Source organism: Balaenoptera acutorostrata, chromosome 17 (genome assembly GCF_949987535.1).
Source record: "Balaenoptera acutorostrata chromosome 17, mBalAcu1.1, whole genome shotgun sequence".
Lineage (NCBI taxonomy): Eukaryota > Metazoa > Chordata > Mammalia > Artiodactyla > Balaenopteridae > Balaenoptera > Balaenoptera acutorostrata.
In genome coordinates, this window is record NC_080080.1 from 20,332,865 (window position 1) to 20,360,733 (window position 27,869).

The window sequence follows — 27,869 nt, forward strand, 5'->3', positions numbered from 1 at the left end:
TTCATAAATAAGGATGTGAAGGCTCCCTTACCCAGGGTCACAACTCATTAGCAGCAGAACTTAGATTTAGAACTTGGTGTCTCAAGTCTTTTTCACTATGGCTTCTGTCATTGCTGCCATGATTTGGAAGGCATGGCGCAGTGCCTGATTTGAAGTGGGATGATGTAAAAGGGATCAAGAATTTTTCTTCAATTATGGATGAAGGCAGCCAGAATGGAGCCTGAGGTCATGTAGTTCTCTGGAGGCACCTAATCTCTGGCTCAAGGGATAAGTTCCTCTTTTTCTCTCCCAGTATTTTGTTGATTCTCTATAACCATATCTTCTAAATAGTTACATTAAAGTAATATTTAAAAACACTTTTTTCAGGTATGAAAATTCTTCCTATTTACCATAGAAAGAAAAAAAATCGTAAGCACAGAAATAAGAAACTAAGAAGAACAGTAGCTAACATTTATTAGGCACTTGCTGATATTAGCAGTTGGGATTGCTCTTTAGCCAGCGTACCCTGGTGCAGCTGTACTGGTGGTTGATAGCGAAGGACTGTTCTGATGGATGGGGGTTCAGGCCATACTGGTGGTTTTGAATACCCTGCCTGTTCCCAATAATCCTATGAGGTGGTGGTTAATATTCATTTCCTGCATGCCAAAATTAAGGCCCAGAGAGACTAAATAATTTCCTCCAAATCAGCAGCTGGTAAATGATGGAGCAAGAATTCAAACCCAAGTTCAGATGACTTCAGTGCCCATTCTGTTGCCATGAAACAAGTAGGCCACCCTGATACACCCAGTAGATACACCCTGGGAGAGTTCATATTTCCTCCTGGGCTTTATGTAGGTTACTGGTTATATCTGGTTTAACATAAGTCATTGTAGCAAATCTTAATAGCTGTTTAATTCTTGATAAAATATTAATGCATTTTATTCTCCCTCCTCCTTCTTAAAAAATGTTTGTAAGCACAGTGATCAATTTCATTCTCTTTCGATACAGCACTAATGAGGGCGATGATGGGAGCCCTTGAGAGGGCAACAAATACATAACTCTGCCCATGTTTCACAGGGTATCATCACATTCTATCAGCTCTGTTCCTGTAACTTGTTGACGGTCATTGTCAAGGCCAGAGCCATAGAAAACACTTACCTTTTATAATGAAGGGTGTATGTGTATTAGGTGGCATGAGAGGTCTGTGCAAGATGAGGACAGGATCCAGGTTAATTGTAGAACTCACACTTGTAAAATTTTCTTTAGTTATGCCCATCAACTTTTATTACAGCTTATTGATTCATGTGCACTACTTTTATTTGATTACTGCCAAGGCATTTTATACTTGTAAATTTCAGTATGTTCCTTTAACAAAGTTTTCTACCCATCCTTTTCTTCCGGAGTTTTATTTTGGTCTATCTAGTTATTCCCTAATGTTTCATTGATGTTTTCTTCTTGTTATACAGTGGAAGCAGTTCAGCCATTTTTATTATTTTGTTTTTTCCTTTCATTGGTTAACTTTTATAACTTTAAGTAATGTACTTAAAGCTGTATTTCTTACTCTTTACTCTTTTTTATTTTTACTGGGGTATAGTTGCTTTACAATGTTGTGTTTCTGCTGTACAGCAAAGTGAATCAGCTATACGTATGCACGTATCCCCTCTTTTTTGGACTTCCTTCCCATTTAGGTCACCACAGAGCATTGAGTAGAGTTCCCTGTGCTATATAGCAGGTTCTCATCAGTTATCTATTTTATACATAGTAGTGTATATAGTATTGTATATGTGTCAATCCCAAACTCCCAATTCATCCTACCCCCCTTGGTATCCATACGTTTTTTTCTCTACATCTGTGTCTCTATTTCTGCTTTGCAAATAAGTTCATCTGTATCATTTTTCTAGATTCCACATATAAGCGATATTATATGATATTTGTTTTTCTCTTTCTGACTTATTTCACTCTGTATGACAGTCTCTGGGTCCATCCATGTCTCTGCAAATAGCACAGCTTCGTTCCTTTTCTGCCAGCCATTTTTATTCTCAGTGTTCTAAAATCTTTGATTAAGTAATCTTTGATTCAGAATCATTGCATTTCTTATGTTCACTACTACGTATCTGTGTTCTAATTGTTAAATATTTATGTTAGGATTACATTTTCAGATGATGAAACGTACCCAGATATTTTATATACAAGTATAGACAGATAAATGTTCTCTACCATTTATTAAACGTTTACTGTATACCAAGGGTGTGGCTTATAACCATTTTCTCTAATGCCTACTACAATGTACTTATTCTCATTTTGTGTATGAGGAAACAGGCATTAGGTAAGTAATTTGTCTGAGGCCACTTAATAAAAGAAGCTGAGAATGAAGCCTGTGTATGTATGTATTGTTAAAATCATCATCATAGTGTCTAAGTTCTTTGAGTACTTACTATGTGCAAGGAAGTGTGATAAGCACTTTATAAACTTAAAATCTAGATTTTATTATTATTAGTTTTGTGAACATAATTTTAAAATGTCATGATCTTTTTTTAAAAAAATTGCTTAAAATGTGTTGTTTTTGCTTAGTGTCCTATAAACTTATCGCTAATTCCAAACAAAAATTTGTTAAATCTCCTCCCAGTACATTCATATATTAGGTATTGTCAGTCTCTTCTCATTGAAGAGAATTTCCCCAAAGAATTCTGACTTGTTTTAAATAAGTCTAGTTGTTCTCTAGACTTACTTTAGAGCTGTCATGTTTGGATTTCCTTTCACCACTGTCCTTGGGTTGCCTTTCCTGGTGTCTTTGTGTTATATTCCCTCTTCTAGGATCCTAGATCTATCTCTTACTTTGTTTTCACCTTGGTTTTGATGGAGCACATCCTCCAGTTACCTCCTGAGAAAAGGTACATGGGAAGCATACTTTGGAGAACTTGCGTATCTGAAAAAGTGTTTATTCTACCCTTGTACTTAATTGATAACTTCATTAGACTTTTAAATGTAAGTTGGACATTTTCTTTCCTCACAATTTTGAAGTCTCTAATATCTTCTAGTTTCCAGTTTTGGTTTTGAGAAATCTGAAGCCTTCTGATTCTTGATCATTGGTATGAAATACACATTTTTTTCTTGAAATTATTTAATCTTTTTATCCCTAGTGTTGAGAAATTTCATGAGAATGCACTTTGGTGTGAGTCTGTTTTTTTCCATTGCATTGTGTATTTAGTGGTTTTTCAAAGTGGAAACTCATGTCATTCATTTCTGAGAATTTTTTTGAATTATTTATTGGATTTCCTTTTATTCAATTCATTCTGTTCTTTATTTCTCTGGCTGCTATTTTTGAGATGATGAAGTTCCTGGACTGGTTCTTATTTTTGAAGTCTATGTTTTCTATTTCTCATCTCTGTTCTTTTTGTTCTGTTTTCTGGTAGATTAATTTTATCTTTCAAATTTCTGTGGCATTTACAATTTCTACTATCATTTTTAACTTTTCCAGAGATTTTTTTGGCTTCCTAAAGTTTTTACAGCATCCTAATCTTATTTTGTGGATGTAATATCCTCAATAAAATATGAAAAGATATTAGTGCTAACATTTTTATTTTTTTCAATTGAGGTTTACTTCACTCTCTGTATTTCTTCCAGGATGCTTTTCTTTCTATTCATTCTGGTCTTTTTTGGTTGGATGTTGTCAGATGTTTGTAGATACTAGGCTCTCTGCCCACATAGCCCACATTAAAAAAAAAAAAAATTAGAAAGTTCTCTATGTATAAATTGGGCCTGTCAATCATGGTTTTCATTATAAGATGAACTGGCTGGATATTTTTTAGGACAAGGGAGTGGGTCGTCTTATATCACGATTTTTAGGTCTTTTTTTTTTTATTGGGCTGGTTAATTACTCAGAAAACCCAATATTCAAACTCCAATATATGATTGCTGGGTATATGCCTTGTTACTCATTAACTTCCAGATAAGGTTCAATGTCTGGTTATATTTTATTATTTTTAAGAAAGTTAGCAATCTAAATGTAGATTTTCTAGTAATTTCCATCTCTGAAGAGGATTCTTTTAACCAGAAATTTCCCTCCACTACAGTTGTCATCTTTGTTTTTTCATGGATGTATTTGAGCACCTGGAAAAATACCTGGTGCAAAGTAGGTGCTCAGAAAACAATTGTTGGATGAATTCATATTTCGCTCAGCACATCAGGCTTTGAGAACAATGTATGATAGGATGTAGGAAAAAGCCTGTATGTCCTGACTTCCATCCTAGTGTTGTAGTGCATGTGTAGTCCTCAGATTTGGCCAAGGCAGTCATGCAAACCAACATAGATTCAACCCCAAAAGAGAGGGTTTCCTGTTTACGGAACTTCTTGGGGCAAGAGTATATTTTATATTTGAGATCAGGAGTTGGTGTTGAAGTGGCACCAACCATAAATTGGCCTGAAAAAGGGCAAGTGGAAAAGTGCTGGCTGGGTTAACAGAGCTGCTCCTCTTACGACCTTGCTGATACTTGTGTGTTCAGATGGCAGCATTTTGGAACTTGATTTAAGCACACATTCTGCTGACTGCTTCCTAGAGACTTTCCCGTCTGCTCCTTTCTGCTGACTGGATCTTTTTGAACTTAGAGTGGAGAGATGTCCCCACCGGTCACCCACAGCTTCCTCTTTCCATCCTGACTAGCTTTTTCTCCGCTCTTTCTCTCTGCATCTTCCCACCAGTTCTTCATCACTGGGGTGGAAATTGAGGAGAGCTGGATGATGCTGAGCTGGCCTTTATGAAGAGCCAACTGTTGAACCAAAAGGACTCACCTGTTGGCATGACCACTTGCTCTCTGATAATGCCTTTGTCTTCATTTTGACATCTGGGTTCCCAGTCTCAGGGAGCCACCAGTAGGATCAAGAGTCCCTGAAAGAAGCAAGAAGGGAGCAAGACCTCGCTCCTGAGGAGAATGAGGCAATTGTGTTTATTTTTTTAATATTTTTAAAAATTAATTTATTTATTTTTGGCTGCATTGGGTCTTCATTGCTGTGCGCGGGCTTTCTCTAGTTGCGGCGAGCGGGGGCTACTCTTCGTTGTGGTGCGCAGGCTTCTCATTGCGGTGGCTTCTCTTGTTGCGGAGCACGGGCTCGAGGCGCGTGGGCTTCAGTAGTTGTGGCTCACGGGCTTAGTTGCTCCACGGCGTGTGGGATCTTCCCGGACCAGGGCTCGAACCCGTGTCCCCTGCATTGGCAGGCGGATTCTTAACCACTGCGCCACCAGGGAAGCCAGCAATTGTGTTTAAAGATAATTGTTCAGAAAAACTTGAAATTAGACTCAGTTGGCCAACCATGTTGGGTTTGTCAGGAGATGAGAAAAAAGGGGACTGTATAGGAAAATAGGATAATAGGAGAATATGGTGTCTGGAAATACTTAAAGAAGAATCATTCAATAGGCATGAAGAAAAAAATTATTTATCCAGTTATAAAGCTTTATCAGCTCTTTAGACCTAAAAGTATAGTTTGTTGCAAGCCTAAAGGTTTTTAAAATTTTTTGCATAATTTACTATATTTTGTTACTATCCTAGAGCAAGATACTATTAGAAATTCAAGAATTTTAAAAAATGCAACATAGCAACATTTCCCTACCTTTCAAATTAACCTTTTAAAATAATTATAATTACACACTTATTATGTATACCCTTTGGAAAGTAGAAAGAAAAAAATTATCCATGGACCCAACTTCAAAAGACAGCCACTGTTAGTATTTGGCATATTTTCTTCTAGGCTTTTTCTTTGTATGGTTTTTGGTTTTGCATAGCAGGCATAAGGCATTTTACTTGGCTTTTAGTAGGATTTTTTGGTCTTCAATTGGAGTCAACTGTGGTTATATTCTGATAATGCATGTCTGTGATTTATTCTTTTCCTGTCATGAGGCTGAATAAGCAGTGCTTTAGCTCTTGGCTTGAATAAATTCTTTATATGCTTTTAACATAAAACATTGTTCAGATTAGAAAGTGAATAATCCTTAGAGCAGAGAAGTATGACGTATGTTTAACAACCACTTAAAATATCAGATCTAAAAAAAAAATCAGAAGCACAAAAATGGCTTGGGGAAAATGTGTATAACAAAGATAAGATTTTAAGGTTTCTAGATGGGAGACAGTCTCTCAGTGGACCCGGGACATATCATAGATGTCTAGTATTACTTATTAAATAGATGATAATTTTTATTACATATAACATGGTAGTCTCAAGGCAGAGAGGGAAATTTTTTTATCTAGAGGCACAGAAGAGAGGAGTGCAGTACAATAGAGGCATGACTGAAACCAGTTAGAAATTCTGGTCCTGCCTGCACTGCTAACTAGCTGCTACATCAGAGGCACCTGCCCTCAATATCATAACCAATAAAATGAAGTGGTTAAACTATATAATTTTAATGAGTTTCTATCCTCTGACATTCAGCGACTCAATGAATTTATGATTCTGGGACCAAACACTGAGAACATAAAGATCCTCAAACCCAGTAGCTGCAATGCCTTGACTCTTCCTTTCCCTCCTTCCTCACATCCAGTCAATTACTGAGTTTGACCCTTTTTACTGTTTAAGTCAGGGTTTGGCAAACGACCATCCATTTCCTTAAATAAAATTTTATTACGACAGAGTTATGCTCATTAGTTTATGTATTTATTGCTGCTTTTGTACTGCAGTGGCAGTGTTGGGCAGTTGCAACACTGGTTCGCAAAGCTGTAAATATTTACTGTCTGGCCCCTGATAGAAAAAGCTAGTCAACCCCTGATCTAAATGATTTACAAACCCATCTCCTCTCATTTTCACTACGTTTGTCCTACCTTAGGTCTTCATCTCTTCTCACCAGGAGAGCCCAAGAGCCGCTCATCTAATTTTTTTGACTCCAGTTTTGAGCCTTCCAAATGTGTTGCATACAGAAACGGTATAATTTTTCTTAGAAAAATCTTGAAACACCAGTTTGCTTGCTTAAAACCCTTGAGGAGCATCCTGCTGAACTCAGGATAAAATCCAAATTCCTTACCCAACACACAAAGTTAGAAAACCACTCCACTGATATCTGAAGACCCTTCTAGTCATGAGGCTAGGTGTTTGTTTGCAATTCATATCGTATGTATCATGTCAATCTCGGAAAACCCAACTCAACTCAACCAGTCTTGAGTACGAAGAGGCTATATGTTGGCTCACCCAACTAAGAAGCCTGGGTGTAGATCTATATAGATGAAACCTTTCCCAAGGCTAGGTCTCTAGTTGTGTCACCTGAACTCCATTTCTTTCTGTTGGCTCCTCTGCTGCTGTGTTAGCCCTATTCACAGGCAGGCTTTCATCTTGAGAGGTCAGGACTGCCATAGCAGTTCCTGCCTCATAGCCTCCTGTGGACCCATCTTTTCCCACACAAGTGCAGAGGTCTCTGACTGGACAGCGTAGGTCATGTGATCAGGGATAATGGAAAGTGCTGATGGGTTTAGGGCCAGTGCCTGTACTTATGCTCAGGAATTGGCAAAATCCCACCTGAACCATAAGGAGTGGGAAGAGGGGGAGGGCATTATCCCCAAGCAAATAGTGGGCTGTTGTGGAAACAGGGTGAATGGAGGTGGACTGAGACAGAATAACCAAGATTCACGGAGCATACCATGAGCGGGAGCCCTTTGACAGTCGAGCAGTAGTAGTTGCCATTAGAACCTGGGGAGGCCCATAACCAGAGTATCACAAAGTTTTGGGGATTGTGATTGCCTTACTCAGTGGTTCTTAATTCTGGCTAATCATTAGAAGTACCAGATGCCTGGGCTCTTTGAGGACCAATAAACTTGGGATCTCTCCTGGTTGGCCAGGTAAGAGTGATTTTACACATTCTCCAGGTGATTCTAGTGTGCAGCTAAGATGAACTATTGACTGGGTTTAGGTCCTGACTTTATTTACTGGTCTGTGGAATGGGAGCAATTCTATTCATTCAGCAGGACTTGGGGGATGAAGAAATGAGGCAATATATGCAAGGAATATAGCCTACTTAGTTGCTCAAATAAATAGGAGCTTCTTATTGGTGTTCTCAACTTTACAGGGATATTATATTAGAGTCCTAGGGCTGTCATCACAAAATGCCACAGACCGGATATCTTAACAGAAATTTCTCACAGTTCTGCAGGCTAGAAGCCCAAGATCAAGGTGTCGGCAGGTTTGGCTTCTCTCAAGACCTTTCTCCTGGGCTTGCAGATTGCCTTTTTTTGTGTACATACACATCCCTCCAGTCTTTTCCTCTTTTTATAAGGATGCCAGTTATATTGGATTAAGGCCCACCCTTATGTGTTCATTTAACCTTAATTACCTCTTTCAAGGTTCTGTCTCCAAATATGGTCACATCAGGGGTTAAGATTTCAACATATGATTTATTTTGGTGGTTGTGAGGGGACAATTTAATCCCATAGCAGATATGGATCCTTTGATTGTCTAATGAAAGCTAGGGTTTCTTTACTCAGAAAAATGCAGAGACACAATACACATTAAACCTTGCATATGTCTGTGGACTTCGAAGATGACTGTTAAACGGGAACATTTGCAGCAGCCTTGCAGAGGAAAACAAATACCAAAGGGAAGGATGTGTGTAAAAGAGGACATCCCATTCTCGTTCATTCATTTATTCAACAGTTACTTACCAAGTGCTGCCCATGTACCAGGCCTTGTAGTAGGGTTGTAACAATGACATAGGCAAGGCCCCTTCTTCTCATGACTTACAATTTTTCGTTGATGGAGTCAGACAGTAAACACATACACCATTCAGTATCAGAGAGCACCAAGGGCTGTGTGTCGAGAATCAAAACAGAATGATAAGGTGTTGTTTGCCTGGGAAGCTATTTAGATTTCGTGGTCAGGAATGTCTTCACTGAGGAGATGATGCTTAAGTAGAGGCTTCAATAACAAGGAGTCAGCCGTGCACATGGGGGCAGAGGGTTGACGGCTGATGAAATGCCTGCTACTCTCTGGTCTATTTTAGTAGCAGCTGGCAGAGCCACCTCCTCTAGCACCAGCTGCTTCCCAGATTCAGTTCTGCTGCCTGCACAGCAAGCAGTCAGGATCTGCTCTGAGATTGGCATGGCTGTTGTGGATTGCTCCCCTAGCTTTGGATGTCTTTTTCTTATCCTGTCTCAGAAATATTCAGGTCATGTGTTCAAAGGGGTGAGACCCATCATTGCAAATATCTGTTCCTCTAAGCGCTCACTGACATTACCAGAGCTTAGTCGCTCTTGTTTTTAGCCTGAATTAGAGTTACCATTGTAGGGGGACAAGTTGGCATTGGTGGTGTGGTAAATGCATAAACAATTATTGTGTTGCAGTGCATGCTTCTATAACAGTATGCTGCGTGCTGAAGGATTTAAAGGGACCCCAGACAGCATCTGGATGGGATGGAGATGACTTTCCCTAGGAGCTGCATCCTTTAAAGGCCCCCCCCCCACATTGGCCTTAGGATAGAGAGCAGGGTCCTGCTGTGGCTGGCAGACTCCTGTGGGTCTGGTTCTCTCTACCTCTCTGCCAAGAGAGGCTAAGTAGGCTCTTGGGGCCAGTTCTGCAGTGTGTCTCATTCTAGGGTCAAGATTGAAAGGGCAGTAGCCTCTGGGCATGCTTTTTCTCCGCTTATAACAAGTGCATATGACGGCAAAGAAAACTTCATAAGTATGTTGAATTCTGTTGCTCACGTCTCCTACACTCACATCCATTGGCCAAATTAACTTACATGGTCAAGACCAAAGTCATTGTATGGAGACATATTCTGCTCCAAGGGTAGGGGAGTGAATGTTTATCAAATGGTAATCTGATCCACCCTAGCAGGTTAAGTGCTTATAACAGTGCCCGTATAGGTCTGCCTAAACTATAAACAGTAGTGTACTTTTAACAGTCTTACTGTCGGGAAAGGGGAAAAAAGGGAGAAGTTTGTTAATATGTGAATGACAGAGTTGGGGGAGGATTATGATACAGGGCGAGACTTAAGCATGTTAATAGACTTATGGGAGGAGGGTGGAGAAGACAGAAGACAGGGCAGCTTGAGGATTCAGCTGAAACTGGAAAACATGAAATTAGAGTGGTGGCATCTTTCTCATGGCTTTTGATAGCAGCAGCCAAGGAGGCAAATGGTTGGACTGATAACTTTCTTTGATCTGAGCCTTATGTATTTGATCCAGCCCCCTTCTCTCTAATCTTAAGGAGAGATTTAGATGGTAACAGTTGGTGTTTACAATGTTTTAATGGCTGTCATGTTGAGAACTGACTAGAAGCATCTTTAGAAATAATTTACAACACCATAAAATGAATTGCTAATCTTTCAGAGTGTATTCTTTAGCGTTGTTTTCGTTTGTATACCAGCCAAGAAGATCTATACCAATGAAGACACTGCTAAAATATTTTAGAAGCATAGTCTGATTTGAAAAGCTAAGTAGGAATATAAATCCTTTCTCAAACACGCAGTCACACTCTCTGCCGTTCTCTTGTGGTTTTGTTTTCATTGTCTCCTAGGGCATTGTGCATGTATGTGATTAACATGTCCACAGCATGCACACCCACCAGTGTTCAGCTCTAGGACTCACAGGTGGGGACGTAAGGGCTACGGGGTATGTGTTGACTTGTACCAGCAGGCATTATTAGCCCTTATGATGAGCCCAGTATTGAAAGGGACACAGGTAATGATGTTGATAATTAACAAGAACATGATCTATTTGATGCCTAACTTTTGGGTAGTAACTTGAAGAAGTGGTAGCACAGTGCCCTGGGTAATGAAAGAAAGCTTTGGAAGTTCAGATGAAGCAATACAGGTATGTGTTGGAATAGGGGAGAGAGTTTTAATGAGACTTAAACTGTATCTCAAAGGTCGCTTGCATATCAACACGTGAATAATCTTAGTCATCCATGTTACTGAAACACAACATTAGCTAAATTTCTCCCTGCTCAAAACCTTGACTTTCCAACTGATTAGTGAAAGAATATTAGACCTCTTGCTGTAATACCCAAGACCTCAAACTCATTATAATCTGCTCTCAGATTATCCTGTCTCATCTTCAAGATTTCTTTTCATGTACTTTAGATTTTAAAAAACTTGTTCCTGCTTGTAAATGCTCCAAAATTCCCTAATCTGTACTTTTTTTTTTTTGATAAATTTATTTATTTATTTATTTTTGGCTGCGTCGGGTCTTCGTTGCTGCATGTGGGCTTTCTCTCGTTGCAGTGAGCAGGGGCTACTCTTCTTTGCGGTGCTTGGGCTTCTCACTGCGGTGGCTTCTCTTGTTGCAGAGCACGGGCTCTAGGTGCACGGGCTTCAGTAGTGGCAGCAGGAGGGCTCAGTAGTTGTGGCTCGCAGGCTCTAGAGCACAGGCTCAGTAGTTGTGGCGCACGGGCTCAGTTGCTCCACGGCATGTGGGATCTTCCCGGACCAGGGCTCGAGCTCATGTCCCCTGCATTGGCAGACAGATTCTTAACCACTGCGCTACCAGGAAAGTCCCTGTACTTTGTTTAAAATTGGCCCTTCTGCTTGGACACCTTCCCCTGATCTATGAGTGCAAACCTCACCTCTTCTTCAAACCCTGTCTGACATACCAAGTGCCTATGAAATCTTGCCTGATTTTTTTTGCGGGTTGGAGGTAATCATTTCCCTTCTCATTTTTGAAGCCTCTCATCATTACTTTTTCAGCAACGTTTATTCCCACCCTCTCCTCTCCTCATATCATCTGCAGATAACTATTGGCCTGCTTATTTTTGGTCATTATCATAGAAATATTCAATCCTCTAGCTTTCATAGGCAAGTAATTTTTTAAAATGGGGACACTCAGTTTCTATAACTTTTTTGCTAACGTTAAAACTTATGTGCACAGACATTAAAACTTATGTGCACAGATGCTGAGGTACTTACCATCTCTTATTTAATTTCATAGAAGATAAGGAGTCGACACCAGGAAATGCAGGGAAGACAATATGAAAATAAGGACGTGCCTTTATACTGAAAACATGTGGCCAGTGAAAAACTCACAAGAGGCTGTTTTCATTTCATTGAGGACCAATGAAATTTTCATCTCATCTCTCTTCTCTGGGTAGACATCTGGGAGCCACTATTTCAGTAGACTGTGAGCTTTGCCGGAGCTGATTTATCTTTGATTCCTAGTTTATCTTTGTCTTTCTCAGATAATCTTGGGTCTCTAAAAACTTATTAAAAAAGGAAAGAAAAAACCTGATTTGTAGCAACAGAGGCAGTTAGTTGGGGGATAGTTTATTCAGAGATCTGACAGTTGTCTAAAATAACCAAACAAGAACATCAGTTCTACAAAAGCATATTTGAAATGTGTATGAAAGAGCAATAGACAGGGATCTTCTATTGCAGGGATCTTGCAGGGATCTTCGTTCTCAAAGAGCAAAGTTTTTAAAATATTCCTAATTATGGCATTATATTTAATCTTTTTCTTATTCCTAAAATGTAGATATGGTTATTTAAATCACTAATACAAATATAGAAAAGCCAGAAATCATTTTCAAATTCTTATTTTCTCAGTTCTTTTTCGAGTAACGTTTACAAAACAAAACAAATTGATTTTAACATTAGGAAGAAAGACACTGATTTTTTTTTTCAAATTTGTGCTATCCAATAGAACTTTGTTTAATGATGGAAATGTTCAATGATCTGCACTGTCCGATATGGTAGCCATAGCCACACGTAGTTGTTGAGCAATAGAAATGTGGCTGGTGTGACTGAGGAACTAAATTTCAAGCTGTTCTTAAATATAATTAAACTAAAATAGCCACATGTAACTGTTGGCTCCCATATTGGACAATGTGGCTTCAAAGGATTGACCAAGGAGTATTGAGTTGCGATTTGTGATACCGATTTGGATGGCATCTTATCAATTTTCTTAGTAAATTTGAGATACTTTAAAATGAACATTTTTTAAAATTATTCTCTAGCAAGTTGTATGCCTGTTAAAGGCTCTGTTGACTTTTGAGCTACTTTTAGTCCTCAGATCACCACAAGTTTTTAAAATGCCAATTCTCAATCCTTAAATTGCATTCTGTCCATTTCCTCCATTGTTACAGCTCTTCTTTGATCTTTTAGATAATATGATCTTTGACTTATGTGTATATATACTCATACACAAGTCCATACATATACACACACGTAGATAGCATATAATACATTTGGGAAGATCAGGTGAAATGAGGGATGAGGCTTGTTAAAACTCGAATGTTCCTTTTGTCTGAGCATTACTATGAATAGAGAATATGAGCAAACAAATTGCCTGTTAAGATGATCTCGCTCCACCCCCTCGGGGAAGGAGAACACCCACATTCATCAAGTCAAACCGGAACCTATCACACCTTTTTCATGTTTCCCTGATTTGACAGAAAACCCATGTTTCTGCCTGAAATATTCTTTTTTTCCTTAGCTGCCAGGATGACCCTTGCAAGAGAGTTTTAAAGCTGCTTTTTCTTCTCTGAAGCCTTTCTGACCTTTTGTCCTCTTCTCCCTTTCCTAACCACACTGACCATTTAGTTACCCCTTTCTTTTTAGTGGAGTTGTGTGTGCTCGTGCATGCAGATGTGTAATCCAAGGGTCACGGTATTTGCTTTTGAAGAAATCAATATCATGAAGATATTAACAAGAGTGAAGGAAGTAATAATTATTGCAGTGGTTACCATTTGTGGGGCACTTAGTAAGGTGCCAGGCATTAACTAAGCACTTTAAATACATTTTCATCTAATTCTTCTAAAGCGTTGTAAAAAAGTTATGATTATCTCAATTTTATAGGTAAGATAACTCCAACTTAAAGCTGAGTAAGTTGCCCAAGACCACACAGCTAGTCAGTGGCAGAACCAGATTTATTGGACTCCAAAGCCCATGATTTTACTGGCTAAAGAATAATTAAGATGTAGAGAGAAAAAAACCCTTATTTCCCCAGAGTAGCATGGTGTGGTGGGAACAGCATTGTATGTGATGTGAAAGAGTTTTTGTTTTCATTTCCCCTTTGCCATTTTCATGGTGGCCTTAAACAAGTGCCTTAGTATCTCTTAAGTCTTTTTCTCCTTCTAATTTCCAATTCCCTCTTTCTACTAATTAATACCTTAGTGATAGACGATGCGATGTCCTCCATATGTTAATTCTGTACTACTTCCTCCTCTCTTCCCAAAATACCAGACTGTACTATGTAAAGACTTTCTAAACAGTTAGAGACACTTTTTTTTTTCATTAATTTGGTTTGACAGAGAATGCCGTCAGCTCACCCATAGAGAGTATGTTACAAGGTGCAGCTATTTGCTTTTATCTTTATTTCTAACCTCATTTCTCAACTCTCACCAAGGTTGTTTATATATTTGAAAAACTGTCCTTTTTTCCTTCTGGCTTTCACTTTTTTTTTTTTTTTTAGTTTCACTTTGGTTTTCCCTTTTCACTTAGGACTCCTACTTTTCAAGTCTGTACTATGTTCTTTTAAAGTTACATGACTACCATTTTGCCTATTTAACAATTGTTGAAATTATTAGTGCCAACTATTCCCCCGTTGTGATGGAGGAGGGCCGAAGGATATACATGGAGAATGGATGCTCATTGAGCATGTGGTAGGTGTCAGGTGTCCCATATGTGTTATCTCACTTTACTTTTGTATTGTCAATACAATAACAATGTGTGGCGAGTAATAAGGTAATATTAGTATTTCCATTTTATGGAAAAGAGGTAATATAACTTGCCCTACTTATATATATATAGCAAATAAGTATAGAGCTTGGGCTTGAATCAATGCGTAGGTGTGTGTTGGGTAGGGCAGAGGGATAAGAATAAAAGCACAGGGTTCAAAAACATTTGTAAATTCTTAAAGTATATCTAGTGTTTGTATTTTGTTACATTTTTAAGATTATTTTATATCCAACAGAAAGCAAATATCTAAAGTGTTCAGTTTAGAGTTTTGATACTTGTATAGTGTTGTGTAACCAAAGCAAGAGGTAGAACACTTGCGTTGCCAAGGAAGCTCCCTCTACCCTTTCCAGTGAAATCTTCCTTCGTCTCCTCCATTCGGCTCTTGAACCCGTCCACTGAGCTTCTTATTTTGGATATTTTTTAGTTTTAACATTTCCATTTCTCTTCTTTGTCTTTTATTTCTTTGAGACTTTCTTGGCTGAAGCTTTCTGGTGTGTGTGTGTGTGTGTGTGTGTGTATTAATTGCTCATGGAAGCATTTTTTACGTGGCCTGCTTTAAAATCTTTGTCAAATAATTCTGAGATCTGTCATCTTGGTGTTGGCATCTGTTGATTTGTCTTTTCTCATTCAGTATGAGAACCTCCTGGTTCTTGATTATGAGTGATTTTTTTGTTTGTTTAATCAAAACTTGGACATTTTCATTTTATGTTATGGGATGCTGAAAATTAAACCGTCTGTTTTAGCCGGCTTTCTTTTTTTTAAATAAATTTATTTTTTATTTATTTATTTTTGGCTGCATTGGGTCTTTGTTGCTGCGCGCGGGCTTTCTCTGGTTGCGGCGAGTGGGGGCTGCTCTTCATCGCGGTGCATGGGCTTCTTGCGGTGGCTTCTCTTGTTGCAGAGCACAGGCTCTAGGCTCGCGGGCTCAGTAGTTGTGGCTCACAGGCTTAGTTGCTCCGTGGCATGTAGGATCTTCCCGGACCAGGGCTCGAACCTGTGTCCCCTGCATTGGCAGGTGGATTCTTAACCACTGCACCACCGGGAAAGCCCTAGCCAGCTTTCTTTAACACCATTCTGGCCAAGTGGAGTTTGAAATCCACGTTCCCCACTCTGAAGTTGCTACCTGGGAGGTGGGGCCTCTTAGTTATTTATCACTGGGAGGTGGTGAAAGTCCTGACTCCCATCAGGCTTCCTCAACATCAGCCCAGGAAGGAGGGGCTGCCTGCTGTGGTGAGGCTGGAAGTCTAGCCTCCCCGCAACTCAAATGACATCTGGCCTCCTTACCAGCTGACAGAGATGAAAGTCTGGGCTGTCTACCTGGCCTTCTATGATGCCACCCCGTTGTGGGATTTGGAGTACCTTATTATAGCCTGGGGAGGGTGGGAGTCTGGGCTCCTCACTCAGCCTTTCATGAGGAAAAAAATCAGAGCAGATCATGTGTTTTATGAGAACTTGTTTCAGTTCATCTATATAGATAGAGACGTGTTTGGGCACTGGTTCACAATATGAAATCTGTTTCTTATAGTATCATGGATACAAATGTTTTGGTCACCATTGTAAACCACCTATTTCTTTATCAGTCTGATACCTCAATCCTCTAAAGCTTCATAGAACTTCTGAGTATATCTGCCTTTGTATCCTCTTCACGAAAGAGAAGAGTTAATGTCTGTGTGCCTTAGAGGTTGTCCAGAGCCTTCCCCTACTCTACTGATGGTGAAGTGTGTAAGTTAAGCATTATCTAAACATCTTCTGTGTTTAGATTGTCTAGTCCAGGTATCATGGGTAGGAAAGGTGAATATCTGCTGTGGTTGTTACCCTTAAGTAGTCTCTGGGAATACTTGAAGGTTCCCTTAAAGTATTTTACAAAGAGGAAATCGCCTCTGTAGACACATGAGCTGGAGTGAGTGTGCTTCAGGTGGCTCGGAGCAGGCAGTGTCCCGACACAGCCACACGTGGTCTGAACACCTGGCTGAGACAGAGTCATCCAGGCCCAGCTCTGGCGGCCACACGGTAGCTGTCAAGGCTGCCGTCGGGCCGAATCGTGAGGACAATAGAGTGTGCATTGGGGGTCCAACTGTTCACGTTCCATATTTTTTTCCTCCTTCTCTCCTCATCAGCAGAGTGGCTTCCTCCTCTTGTTTAGAATAAGGGATGCGTCTATTACTGGTCCCTTCCAGACTGGCTGGGAATGGGCATGTCCTCTTTTAATGCCTCCGAGTTACCCGTTTGGAAGTTTGTGTTTTACCATGTTCTTTTTTTTTTTTTTTTTAATAAATAAATAAATTTTAAAAAAGATGGCATTGGGATAAATAATAGCTGTCTTTTTTTTTTTTTTTTGGTCTACTGTATGCCAAGTACTTTTTTTTGAATTTTTGAATTTTATTTTGTTTATTTTTTTATACATATTCTTATTAGTTATCCATTTTATACATATTAGTGTGTATATGTCAGTCCCAATCTCCCAGTTCATCCCACCACCACCCCACCCCCCCACCACCGTGTTCTTTTTGATGGTAAGAAAAAGACTTCAACCTGTATTTACAAATGTTAAGCTTCGACATATATTTGCAGAACCACATTTAGCTGACCAAGGAGAGGTTTGGAAGTCATATTCTGTCTCCTCATAGCCTGACCCAAATGATAAAATCAAACATAATTTAGCTTATTTAAATTGCCTGGGAGTGGGGGAGTGCAGAATAAGTCAGAGGCGAGTTCCTCAAAGATCCATGAGTTCTTCTTTGATGATAAAGTGAAGGGGGCTGGGGTTCTTGGACCGCAGGGTCCTCCAGAACATGGTTCCACTCTACCCTAGGACAGGGCTCACTCAGCAGACTTATTTTTGTAAAGGGCCAGCTAGCAAATATTTTAGTCTCTGCAGACCATATGGTCTCTGTCACCACTACTCACCTCCACCATTGTAGCAAGAGTGGTCATAGACAATATATAAATAACATGGCTGTGTTCCAATAAAACTTTATTTATGGACACTGACATTTGAATTTCATCTATTTTTAGGTCACAAAATATTTCTTTAGGTTTCTTCCCAACCATTTAAAGATGTAAAAATTATTCTTGGCTCACAAGGCATATGTAAACAGGTGGTAGGCTGGACTTAGCCCGTGGGCTGACATTTGCTCACCCCTGCCATAGAAGATGTCCACTGGACAGGTTCCTTTGCCCAAATAGACATTGTGCTTCCTGTCTGCTAGCTTAACCCAAGCTTATGTTCCTGAGACATTTCTGGTACATTGCTTTATTTTCATGTTAAAACATTAGTGACCTGACACTCATGAACACATCCTTACTCGTTCGCGCAAAAGTTTTTGTGAGTATTCTGGGCACCAAAGGCCCCCAGGTGAATTAAGACTTTTGCCCTCAGGTCTTCACAGTGGGAGACCTGGATTGAGTCTACCTCTGATGATAATTTTCTTGATAACAACATGCATTCTTAACGTACATCTTCCTTGCTAAGGTGGTATTATACTTAGGTAAGCTTTCTAAGTCATAATGGGAGTTATGAAACCCAGACTATAATGTTTCACTAGGATTTCAGTTTTCTTATTTTTCTCCATAAGGAAGAGCTAAGCAATCATATGTAACTGGTTAAAATGGAATCGTATGTTAGTTTGGACTGGTTCATCTGAATGTTAGAGAACACCTGATTCAAAGTGGCTTAACAACTAAGGGATTATTTCTCTCCCAGAGCCCCAAGTCCAGAGGGAGGCAATTACGAACATAGATTGAGTAGCCCAGTGATGGCAGAGCCAGTGTGGCTGTTAGCCTCTTGGCTTTCACTCATGTTTGGAGCCCTATTGACACAGAAGGCCTATAGCAGCTCTAGATAACTCATCAGCATTCAAGGCAGAGAGAGAGAAGGAAGGGCGGTATCAACATCTGTTTTGTCAGTTCCAGGACTGTCTTTTTATCCATCTGTTTAGGTCCCATTGGCAGGAACCTGTCAGCAGCCACTTGTAGCTGCAAGGGAGGCTGGAGAATTGAGTTTTGACTTTGTAGACATGCTGTGGGAGGTGGCAAGGAGGAGAGCATTGGGAATGTTTAGCCACCAGAAGTGTCTCCTGCAAAGGACGGGAGGCCTTTTGTGATGCCCGGATTACTTCTAGAGAGTAGAGTTCTGCCAGATTTGAATCCAGAATATAACGAATAAGGCACTTCCCTTACTTAAACAGATATTTGGAGAGTGTCTGCTATGTGAATATTATATATATGAGAGATGTACGAAACAAGGGCCATGTCCTCCAGGAACTTTTTCTCTAGCTAGAAGCAAGAAATATACATGAAATGATAAACAATCTATCTCAATTCTAATAGCTAATGATGGGGATTGGAGTATATTTGTGTCATAAGGTCATGTATTCATTTAGCAACATATATGAGGTGCCAAATACGTGCAACTTAGTCTTTGCAGGTACACAGATGAATAACACTGTTTCTGTTCTGCAGAAGGCAGTCAAGTGAAACAGCAGTTCCGGGACAGCTCCGTGGTTCTGTGGTTTACCATATCTTTGAATTATCCAATTAGGTTGGAAGCAACTCTTATTTGCTCTTTTGAAAAATAAAGATCTAAGCTACTCATAAGAAGGGAATGGCAGTCAGTAGGATTGAATCAGTATCTTTCCATCATACCTCTTCTCATTCTGTGAGCAGTGATTCAGCATAACTGTACGTTAGTCATTTGGCTAGGCCCTGGGCTTGTAAAGCTCAATAAGAAGTCGCTTGCTTCATGGGGCTCCTAGTTATAGGGTAGGCAGACATGTTAATAAATACTTGCAATGCATGGTGTATACACACACACACACCAGATTTAATAAGAAAAAGAGACATTGTCAATATTGCTTAGGAGGCTATAATGCATACAAAATCAGTTAAAGCTTCACAAGGGAAAGAAGAAAGAGCATTTCTTATTTCCGGAAGGGTTATCCATGCAAATAAGGGAAGGGAAGAGTATATTATGGAAAAAGATCAATCCTGGCAAAGCAGAGAAGCACAAGACATCTCAGGAGCTGCAAGCAGCGTCTGTGTGTTGGTAGAAACGTAGGGGCAAGAGCCAGAGCAGCGCCACTGGGGGTGTTTGCACAGCATCTCTGTTCACAGTGATGCTGGGAATAAAGGACCATTCAGCTTGAATGAGGCTCTGTCCCTTGTCTCGCTACAGGGAGAGTGTGGCGTGGGTGGGGACTGAAAGGGCTGGGAAGCTGCATGACTTCTTGGCAAGTACGATCCACTTGTTCTTACAAATGAACGTTGCAATGCCAGCACATCCCTCAGCTCTTCTTGAATCATCTTGAGATGAAATGAAGCCTGGCACTTTGGCATAGTCTGTTACTGTGACCTAAGTCCCATCGGAATGGGACCCCTCAGAGGTCAGGACCAGGAAGGCCCGGGCTCGCTTCCAGCAAGTGAAGCATGTCTTCTGCCAGTCAGGCTGGGGCCCATTTTGGAGAACATGCCCTTTCCAAGAACATTTTAAAGTAATCTGATACCATTGAGCTATTATGATCTATTATATTTTTTTTTAAAGGAAAGCAAAAAACGTGTTATACCTGAAAATCACAATAAGATGATTGAAAGAAGAATAAAAATACTTTTGGAACTTTCCACTTAACAGAGGCAATAGGGAGGTGAAATGAGAGGGAGTCCATTTTTGGTTTTTTGTTTTAAAATTTTATTGTAGAATATAACAAAATTGATCACTGTAACCATTCTTGAGTGTGTGATTCAGTGGCATTAAATATATTTATATTGTTGTGCAACCATCACCACTATCCATCTCCAGAACTTTTTCATCAACCCAAACTGAAACTCCATACTAAGCAATAAGTCCCCATTCTCCTCTCCTCCAGCCCCTGGTAACCACTGTTCCACTTTGTCTCCATGAATTTGACTGTTCTAAGTACCTCTCATAAGTAGAATCATACAATACTTGTCCTTTTGTGACTGGCTTATTTCAATTTGTATAATGTCTTCAGGGTTCATCCCTATTGTAGCGTGTATCAGAATTTTATTCCTATTTAATACTGAATAATATTCCATAGTACATACATATGGCATTTTGTTTATCCATTTATCCATCGATGGACATCTGGGTTCTTTCCACCTTTTGGCTATTGTGAATAATGCTGCTATAAACATGGATATACAAATATCTGTTCGAGTCCCTACTTCAATTCTTTGGTTGAATTGCTGTATCAAATGGTAATTCTATTTTAATTCTTTTCTTTGAGGAATTCGCCATATGGTTTTCCACAGAAGCTGTCCCATTTTACATTCCCACCAGCAACGCGCAAGGTTTTCAGTTTCTGAGGGAGTGGGTTTTCGCACATGAAAAAAAGACAGTGCCTTCGAATTGGCATCTCAAAACAATGCTAAAACGTGTATTTGCATGAGGAATTTTCTCTAGGTTTTTAAAAGAGCAACATTTGTAAAATCTGGTCTTTAACTCCTCATTTTAAGAGCTCACCGTTAGCAACTTTAACATTAAAGCAACAGTGGCAGCCCTTCAGGTAAAGACCACAAGCAGCCTGCAGTGTCAATTCAATAACTAGAAATCCATAGGGCACAAGACTGGTTGGGAAGATCAGGGAAACAAGAAGGTCTCAAAGCTGACCTGTGAGCTGCTGAGCCCATTAAGTTGAATAAATAACTTTAGTGAAAACAAGAAAGGGTAGTGATGAGGATAGAGACGAGAAAGCAAATGGAGGTACCTATTACATGATGAACAAAGAGATGGAGGTCACAGCGTGTAAGAGGCCATTTAAAAGTGGCTTGATTTATAAACATTAGGGACATGAAATGCCAGGGAAAACGAAACAAAGCCTGTCAGAAATGGTTTTAAACAAATAAACCCAAACACAAAAACTGAAATCAACTGCAGGATTTGCAGGCGTGGAGGATTAAAATATATGTGTGAAGAACGTGACATGTGTAGAAAGTCAAAATGCCATAACCCACCTCATGTCTATAGAGATCTTCCATTTTGTACACTTAGTATTTACTAGCAGAGAAAAGATACCTTTTGATGTAAGGCATAGTTGTGTAAAGGCAGAATATTGGTGGTTCGTTCAGCAGCTGAACAGATGTTTCTCCAGTGCCTATTACGTGACCACTTCTGGACTGGGCAGTGGAGATGGAGCTGGCAGTTGTGGTCGGTGAAGCAGACAGGTCAATTAGACAGACATCCACAGGGGATGAAGCACCAGGATGCCAGAAGCTCCTAAAAGGCTTTCTGAAGAAGTCTGAAAAGACACGTGGGCTGAGTAGGAGTTTACTTCCCAAAGAAGGAAGTAAGGTTGAGGTGGGGTAGAACTTCCTTCTAGGAGGAGGGACCAACATGAGCAAAAGTGAGGGAAGTACGAGAGTCTGATGGGTGGGGAGGTGATGGCAGAGGAGAACAGGAGGTGCTGGAAGCTATCAGCAGCTCAGTGATATTCCTAGGCCATGAATTTCAAGGCAGGAAGCAGCTGGGAACCATGCTGGAGTAAGATCAAAGATACACACTTTTTTCTTTTCCTCACTAATCTCTAAATCTGTCCCATGCCCATCCGCCACCTCCCGACACAGGCTCACCTCTTTTTAATAATCACAATTTTAGTATGTTTAATTGAAGATTCATTGTAAGTAGGCTGATCTTTGGAGATGGGGAAGCTGATTGATATTAACAGTAATTAGCCTCATGCTTTCATAGGTTTTGTTCTTTTTCTACCACTGCCTGAATTGGGCATTGCGATTGGTTCTCCAGCATCTATTCCACCCCTGCCTTGTTGAGTAACAGCGATGTGGTTTGGGGACTTGACCTTAGCTGAAGGTCAGCTGGTTTAAGGGTAATCCTATCTCTACTGCCAGGGTTTTAGTTCACTAACGGATGTGTGTGATTCACTTTGGACCAATGAGAAAAGATCCAAGTTTGGAGGAGGATTTGGGGAAGAAAACTATGGTCAATCAAGCTGTCTCTATGGCTAGATGAGAACCAGAAGCTTGTAGCTCTAGTGCCATGTGGGGACCCAGGCTTAGGATAAAGGTGATGTTATGGATAGCAAAATAGAAAGATGAAAAAGAGTCCTTGATGGCACTGTTGAACTTGGAAATCAGCTAACTCAGAACTTTTCCCATTACTGGGCTTCCTCTCCTGAAAGATAATGATTTTCCTTACTGCTTAATCTATTTTGGATTTGTTCATCTGAAACTTGAAATCATCTGCAACCTAAATGATACATGATCTTTGTGGCCTTCAGTAGACACCTGTATGACTTTTTATGACTATAACCCTTTGAGCCTCATTTCCCTTGTCTGTGAAATGAATATAATTATGTCAGAGTTTTTCATGAAGATTATTTGAGACCCACCACAAGTCTGAGGGAAGAGGCATGAACTAATACATGCTGAGTGCCTACGATGCACCATGAAATAGACTGGTCCTTGTTTTAGGAAGCTTAAAGGCTAGAAGAGAAATTCAGATAATTTTGATATAAAATAGTTTAAATAGGTTCACATGCATATGGATCTTTGTACAGTAAGTTTTTTAAGATCATTCGTACAATGTTGAATACTTGCCATTCCAGGCACATGATCAAATCTGAAGAGTTGGTATTTAAACCAAAACCTGAAGGATGAGTAGAGGCTAGGTGAAGAATGGGGAAGAACAGTTCAGGCAAAGAAACGTTATATACAAAGTCCAGAGGGGACAGATTATGCACGGCCTTGTTGGCCATGTTAAAGATTTTTGAATAATCTGGGTGTAAAATGAAGCCATTAGAAAGTTTTTTTTTTTTTACTTTTTTATTAAGGAAAATTTCAACATAGACAAAAGTGGAAGAAGTAGTATAATAAATCCCCATGAATCCACCAATTAGCTTCAAGAATTATCAACACATGGCCAATCTCATCTCATCTATATCATTCTCTTGTCCCCCATCCATTTTTTGTACAGTAGGTCCTTGTTGGCTATTTATTTTAAATAAGGCAGTGTATATATTTCAATCCCAAACTCCCTAACTATTCCTCCCCTCCAGGTAACCATAAGTTCTTTCTCTAAGTCTGTGAGTCTGTTTCTGTTTTGTAGCAGAAGTCTCTTGAACTAACCTATACATTTTTAAATGGGATTGCGGGGGTCCAGCGAGGAAGAGCAGTTGGGCTGGTCACATTCTGGGGGAGAGAGGTGAGTAGCTTGGACCAGGGTGATGGCAGTGGAGGTGTGGAGTGAAGTAGGTGGATGGGAGCAGCATTTTGAGTGTAGTGCTTACTGGCTCTGGTGATAGATACAAGGGATGTGGTGACTTATGGAGAGAGTGTGTCAAGGAGGACTCTTCAGTTTCTGTGTGAGTAACTGAAGACAGGAGAAGGTGAATATTTTTTGGTAGAAAAACCAAGCTTCGGTGTGAACATGTTAAGTGTGAGATCTGTGATACACTGACATTGGGATGTTGAGTCACAGTCTTACATCTGAGGCTCATGAGAGAGGTCTCTCTAGGATGGATTTAAAATTTGAGAGTCACGGTCAGGTTGATTGCATCAGAAGTGCTGGGAATGGATGGGACCTGTTAAGGGAGGAGTGGAGAGTGGGAAAAGAACACCTGACTACTTCTGGGAAGGCTTCCCTCTTCTCTCAGGTGTAAAATATTCTTTCACAAGCCTGATCAAGAGAAAAGAAAACCCTGGGGTGCTAAGTAAAGGGAAGAATTTTACAATCCCAGACGTCCTCTAAAGGGGAAGAATGCTGAGAAAGGGGGAGACTGAAGATCCTGGGTAAAAGGAAATTACTGATGAAGTGGAGTCTCGAGGGAGATGGGAGGGGATTGGAGGTTCTGGCCTTAAATCCTCTGAGACCAAAGGGAAGGGGTAAGGATGGAAGTTTAGCTACATTTGAAGGCTTGAGGGTCACAGGGAGATGAGAGAATTCTCCACCAGAGACCTCAAAACATACATACCAGCTATATGTACATACGTGTGTGCACATTCACTCACACACACCCATTGGTTCATGGATGTCATCCAGGGGGAATGTATGTTTCCTATAACATTCCCCGCTATTTCTTTGATAGTCATGGGTACACAGGAGGAACTCCTATGTGGAATGAATAAATATACTCAGTATGAGCTTTAGATTTTATTTGTGAGGGTATCTGCGTTAAAGGATGTGGAGAGATAAGGTGAAAATAGGAAGCTATTAGGCTTGGCTCCCTTCAACTCTCCACTCTGACCTTTCCTTCTTTCATGGAGGAGTAGTAACTGTTTTAAAACCACTAGTTCTTTTGTTTCTTGTCTGCCTCTTCTATTGGATTGTGAGTTCTTTGAAGCTAACATCTGTCATATATAAATCCGTGCTTGCAGGACCTGGTCCAGGAACGGCACACAGTAAGTGCTCAGTAAATATTTGTTGAATGACTGCAAGAGGGTGGACTTGAGTGGATGCTTGAAGAATAGAGAAGATTCAGAAATGGGGGGAGGGAATGAGCAGTTTTCCAGATGGAAGCAGAGATACACACTAAACTGCAGGGGTTGAAATGATTGCATGGGTGGAAGGCAGTACCCAAGTTGCCTGATTTGGTATTGTCATCTGTAATGTGGGGATTAGTTGCTTGCTCAAGGTCAAACAACTTTGAACTGATGGTTCCTGGGTTTGTACTCTGGTCTTTCTGACTTCAAAGCTCAGGATTTCCCACCATACCGTGCTCCCTCTTCACCAAATCATTTCCCATAATTATGACCCCCACTTCTCAACTTGGAGATGCCTTGTATCTTCCCACATAGGCCAGATGACATATTGTCTTTCATGGACACCTTCTTTATAGGATCTGTTTTCTGAGTTTAGATTTTTTCCTCTTCCCTAGCTCTCCACTGCGGTTTGAACCCACGGGGTATTGATCACCCTGCCCGTGCTGAAGGTATTAAACTGCAAATTGAAGGTGAAGGTGTTGATTCTCACTCTATTAAAAACAAAAATGTCCAGAAGGTGCTTGACCAAAAAGGAACCCCCAAGCGACTGCAGGCAGAAGCTGAGACGGCTAAGGTAGGTAATAATCCAGTAAATTAAGGAGATTCTGAAGCTGCAGCTTTACTATTTTCTGGTCCAGCCCCAGATGAGAACCGATGGTGCTTTCGTTAATTAGCGTTGTATCTTCAGTTAAAGAAACACTGCTCCTTGATTGCAGGTAATGAGAAATGAAAATATTGACCGCATCCCCTTTAGAGTGAAATTGAAACACATTTGTGGTCAGTTTCATCGCATGAGGCTCTGAGGATGGTATAGAATGAGCTACAGGGAAGAGTGCCTTGGAATTAAAGCTGAAAGATTTGTTTGCCAGGCTCAGATTTATCATTTTATGATATTGGACAAGTCCTGTGACTTTTCAAGCCTCAGATTTTTCACCTATAGAATGGGTATCAGAAAAACTCCATCCTCCATTAGGTTGAACAGATGAAATAATATTATGTATGTGGAAGTGTTTTGTAAAAGGCCCAGTTGGCTGCATGAGTATGAGGGGGCTTTTTGCTGACAATCACAATAACAAGTAATATTTTGTTAAATATATACATATATGCCAGGTACTGTTTGAAGGACTCTTGATATACTGGCTTATTGTCTCCCTGTAACAATTCTATGAGGTAGACAATAGTAAACAAGACCCTAATTAATGAAAGGTATAATTGTTTTATTTTGTTGCAGGATACTTTGTTCTTTTAGTCTTTTAGCCTAGATGTTGGTATAAAACACACCTTGGTAAACTGGGAGGATGGATGATTCTTTAGTAAGAGCAGCGTCTTTCAAAGGTTTTCTGCAATGGAACGGGCACTATATGGGTTTTTGTCTGCAATCAGTAAAGATGCTGTTGTTGGAGGTGTATATTAGTTTGCCCCTTGGAAATTGAGAGGACTAATCTTCGTGTGGTTATTTGATTTCTCCCTCGTGCATTTCCTTCAAAGGAATTTCCTTTCAAATGTTGGTTGAGTGGATGAATATGTGCATGCCTTGGAAAGCAAACGTTGCAATCATCCAAGAAAAACCTTAAGTAGAAAGGTCACTTGGCTGTCATACAGTAACCACCACTCCCCCCAAAAAAATGCCTTCCAAAATCAGATGTGAATTTTTCTTCTTTATCTATAGTTTTGAATAATTACTATGGCTGCTTCCCTTCTTTAGTGTGGATAATTAAAAACTGATGACATAATGAGTGTCAGTGTGTCTGTGTTGTAGGGAGTGGGGAATGGTTAGCAAGGAAGATATTGCAGATATTTTGCACTAGATATTGTAGCTGAGAGAAATTGCACTTTATAGGAAACTGGTTGATTATTGAGGTTTGGTCTGTAAGAGGAGTTGGGAATAAGTGAGCCCTATTATGACATCTAAATCCGATCAGCCAGTGGTGACATCTTGAAAGAGTGAGAAAAAAATGTCTTAAGGGTCTTCTTTAACTAGGAAGATAAATGATTTGTCTGAGTAGGATCTTTTCAAAGAGATGCTTAAAATATTAAAAATTAGAGTGGAGAAAAAGAAAACAAGTTATTGACATTTGCCTGATTTAATTCACCTTTCAACATGTCCAGATTCTCTTTTATTTGCACAACAGATTGGTGATATAAGAAGTTTGATTCAAACCTGATAGGATTTGATAACTTCTGAATTATTTGGAATGTGTGCAATTGTAGTAAACCCTGAATTTTCATGTCAGTAGCACCTGCCTTTGCCTCTAGATCACCTTACGTTTGCTTTGCTGAAAACCTACTTCACTGAGAATGTAGTTGTCCATAATGAACCTTTCCTCAGGAATAGCGTACAGCTGGAAACCACACTCATCTGAGTTTGTCCAGATCACCTACAATGAAACCGCCAAACAGGGTTGAGAGGGGATTCTGAATGTCTTCACATTGACATGTTTAGGAGTGAACAGACGAGGAGCTCTTGTTACAAAGTATTTATTTTTTCATGCAGGACTTGATGACAGTGGTGGTTGCTGGGGGGACAAAATAAAAAGAGCTTGATTACTGCAGACCTGCAGTGTCACATACCCTGGAGATTCTGAGCCACAGACAATGTGAACATATTCTGTGCATGTACAGACACATTGAAATGTGCCCTCCTGTTGCACTTAGAGGGTTATTGCAGCTGTGAGTCATCCTTTTTCCTTGGGTAAATAATTGAATCTCTGGTAACTTGACCTACTCTAAACTTACCGTAAAAAAACCTCTGGCTAGAAATGCATGCACTTAAAGCCACTCAGTAGTGTAAGTTGGTACAGAT

The 27,869-nt window shown here is 40.0% G+C and overlaps 1 protein-coding gene across 5 annotated transcripts in view; it reads left to right on the plus strand.

Moving 5' to 3' along the window:
• SAMD12 (sterile alpha motif domain containing 12) overlaps positions 1–27,869 on the plus strand; it is a 434,589-nt gene that overhangs the window by 13,277 nt on the left and 393,443 nt on the right. For all 5 annotated transcript variants that reach the window (XR_009005840.1, XR_009005841.1, XM_057532461.1 and 2 more), the window contains exon 2: positions 25,462–25,640. Coding sequence is in view for 3 of the 5 variants with exons in the window: in XM_057532461.1 (XP_057388444.1) it covers positions 25,462–25,640 (179 nt within the window). In the remaining 2 variants the exon portion in view is untranslated. The remainder of the gene's footprint in view (positions 1–25,461; positions 25,641–27,869) is intronic.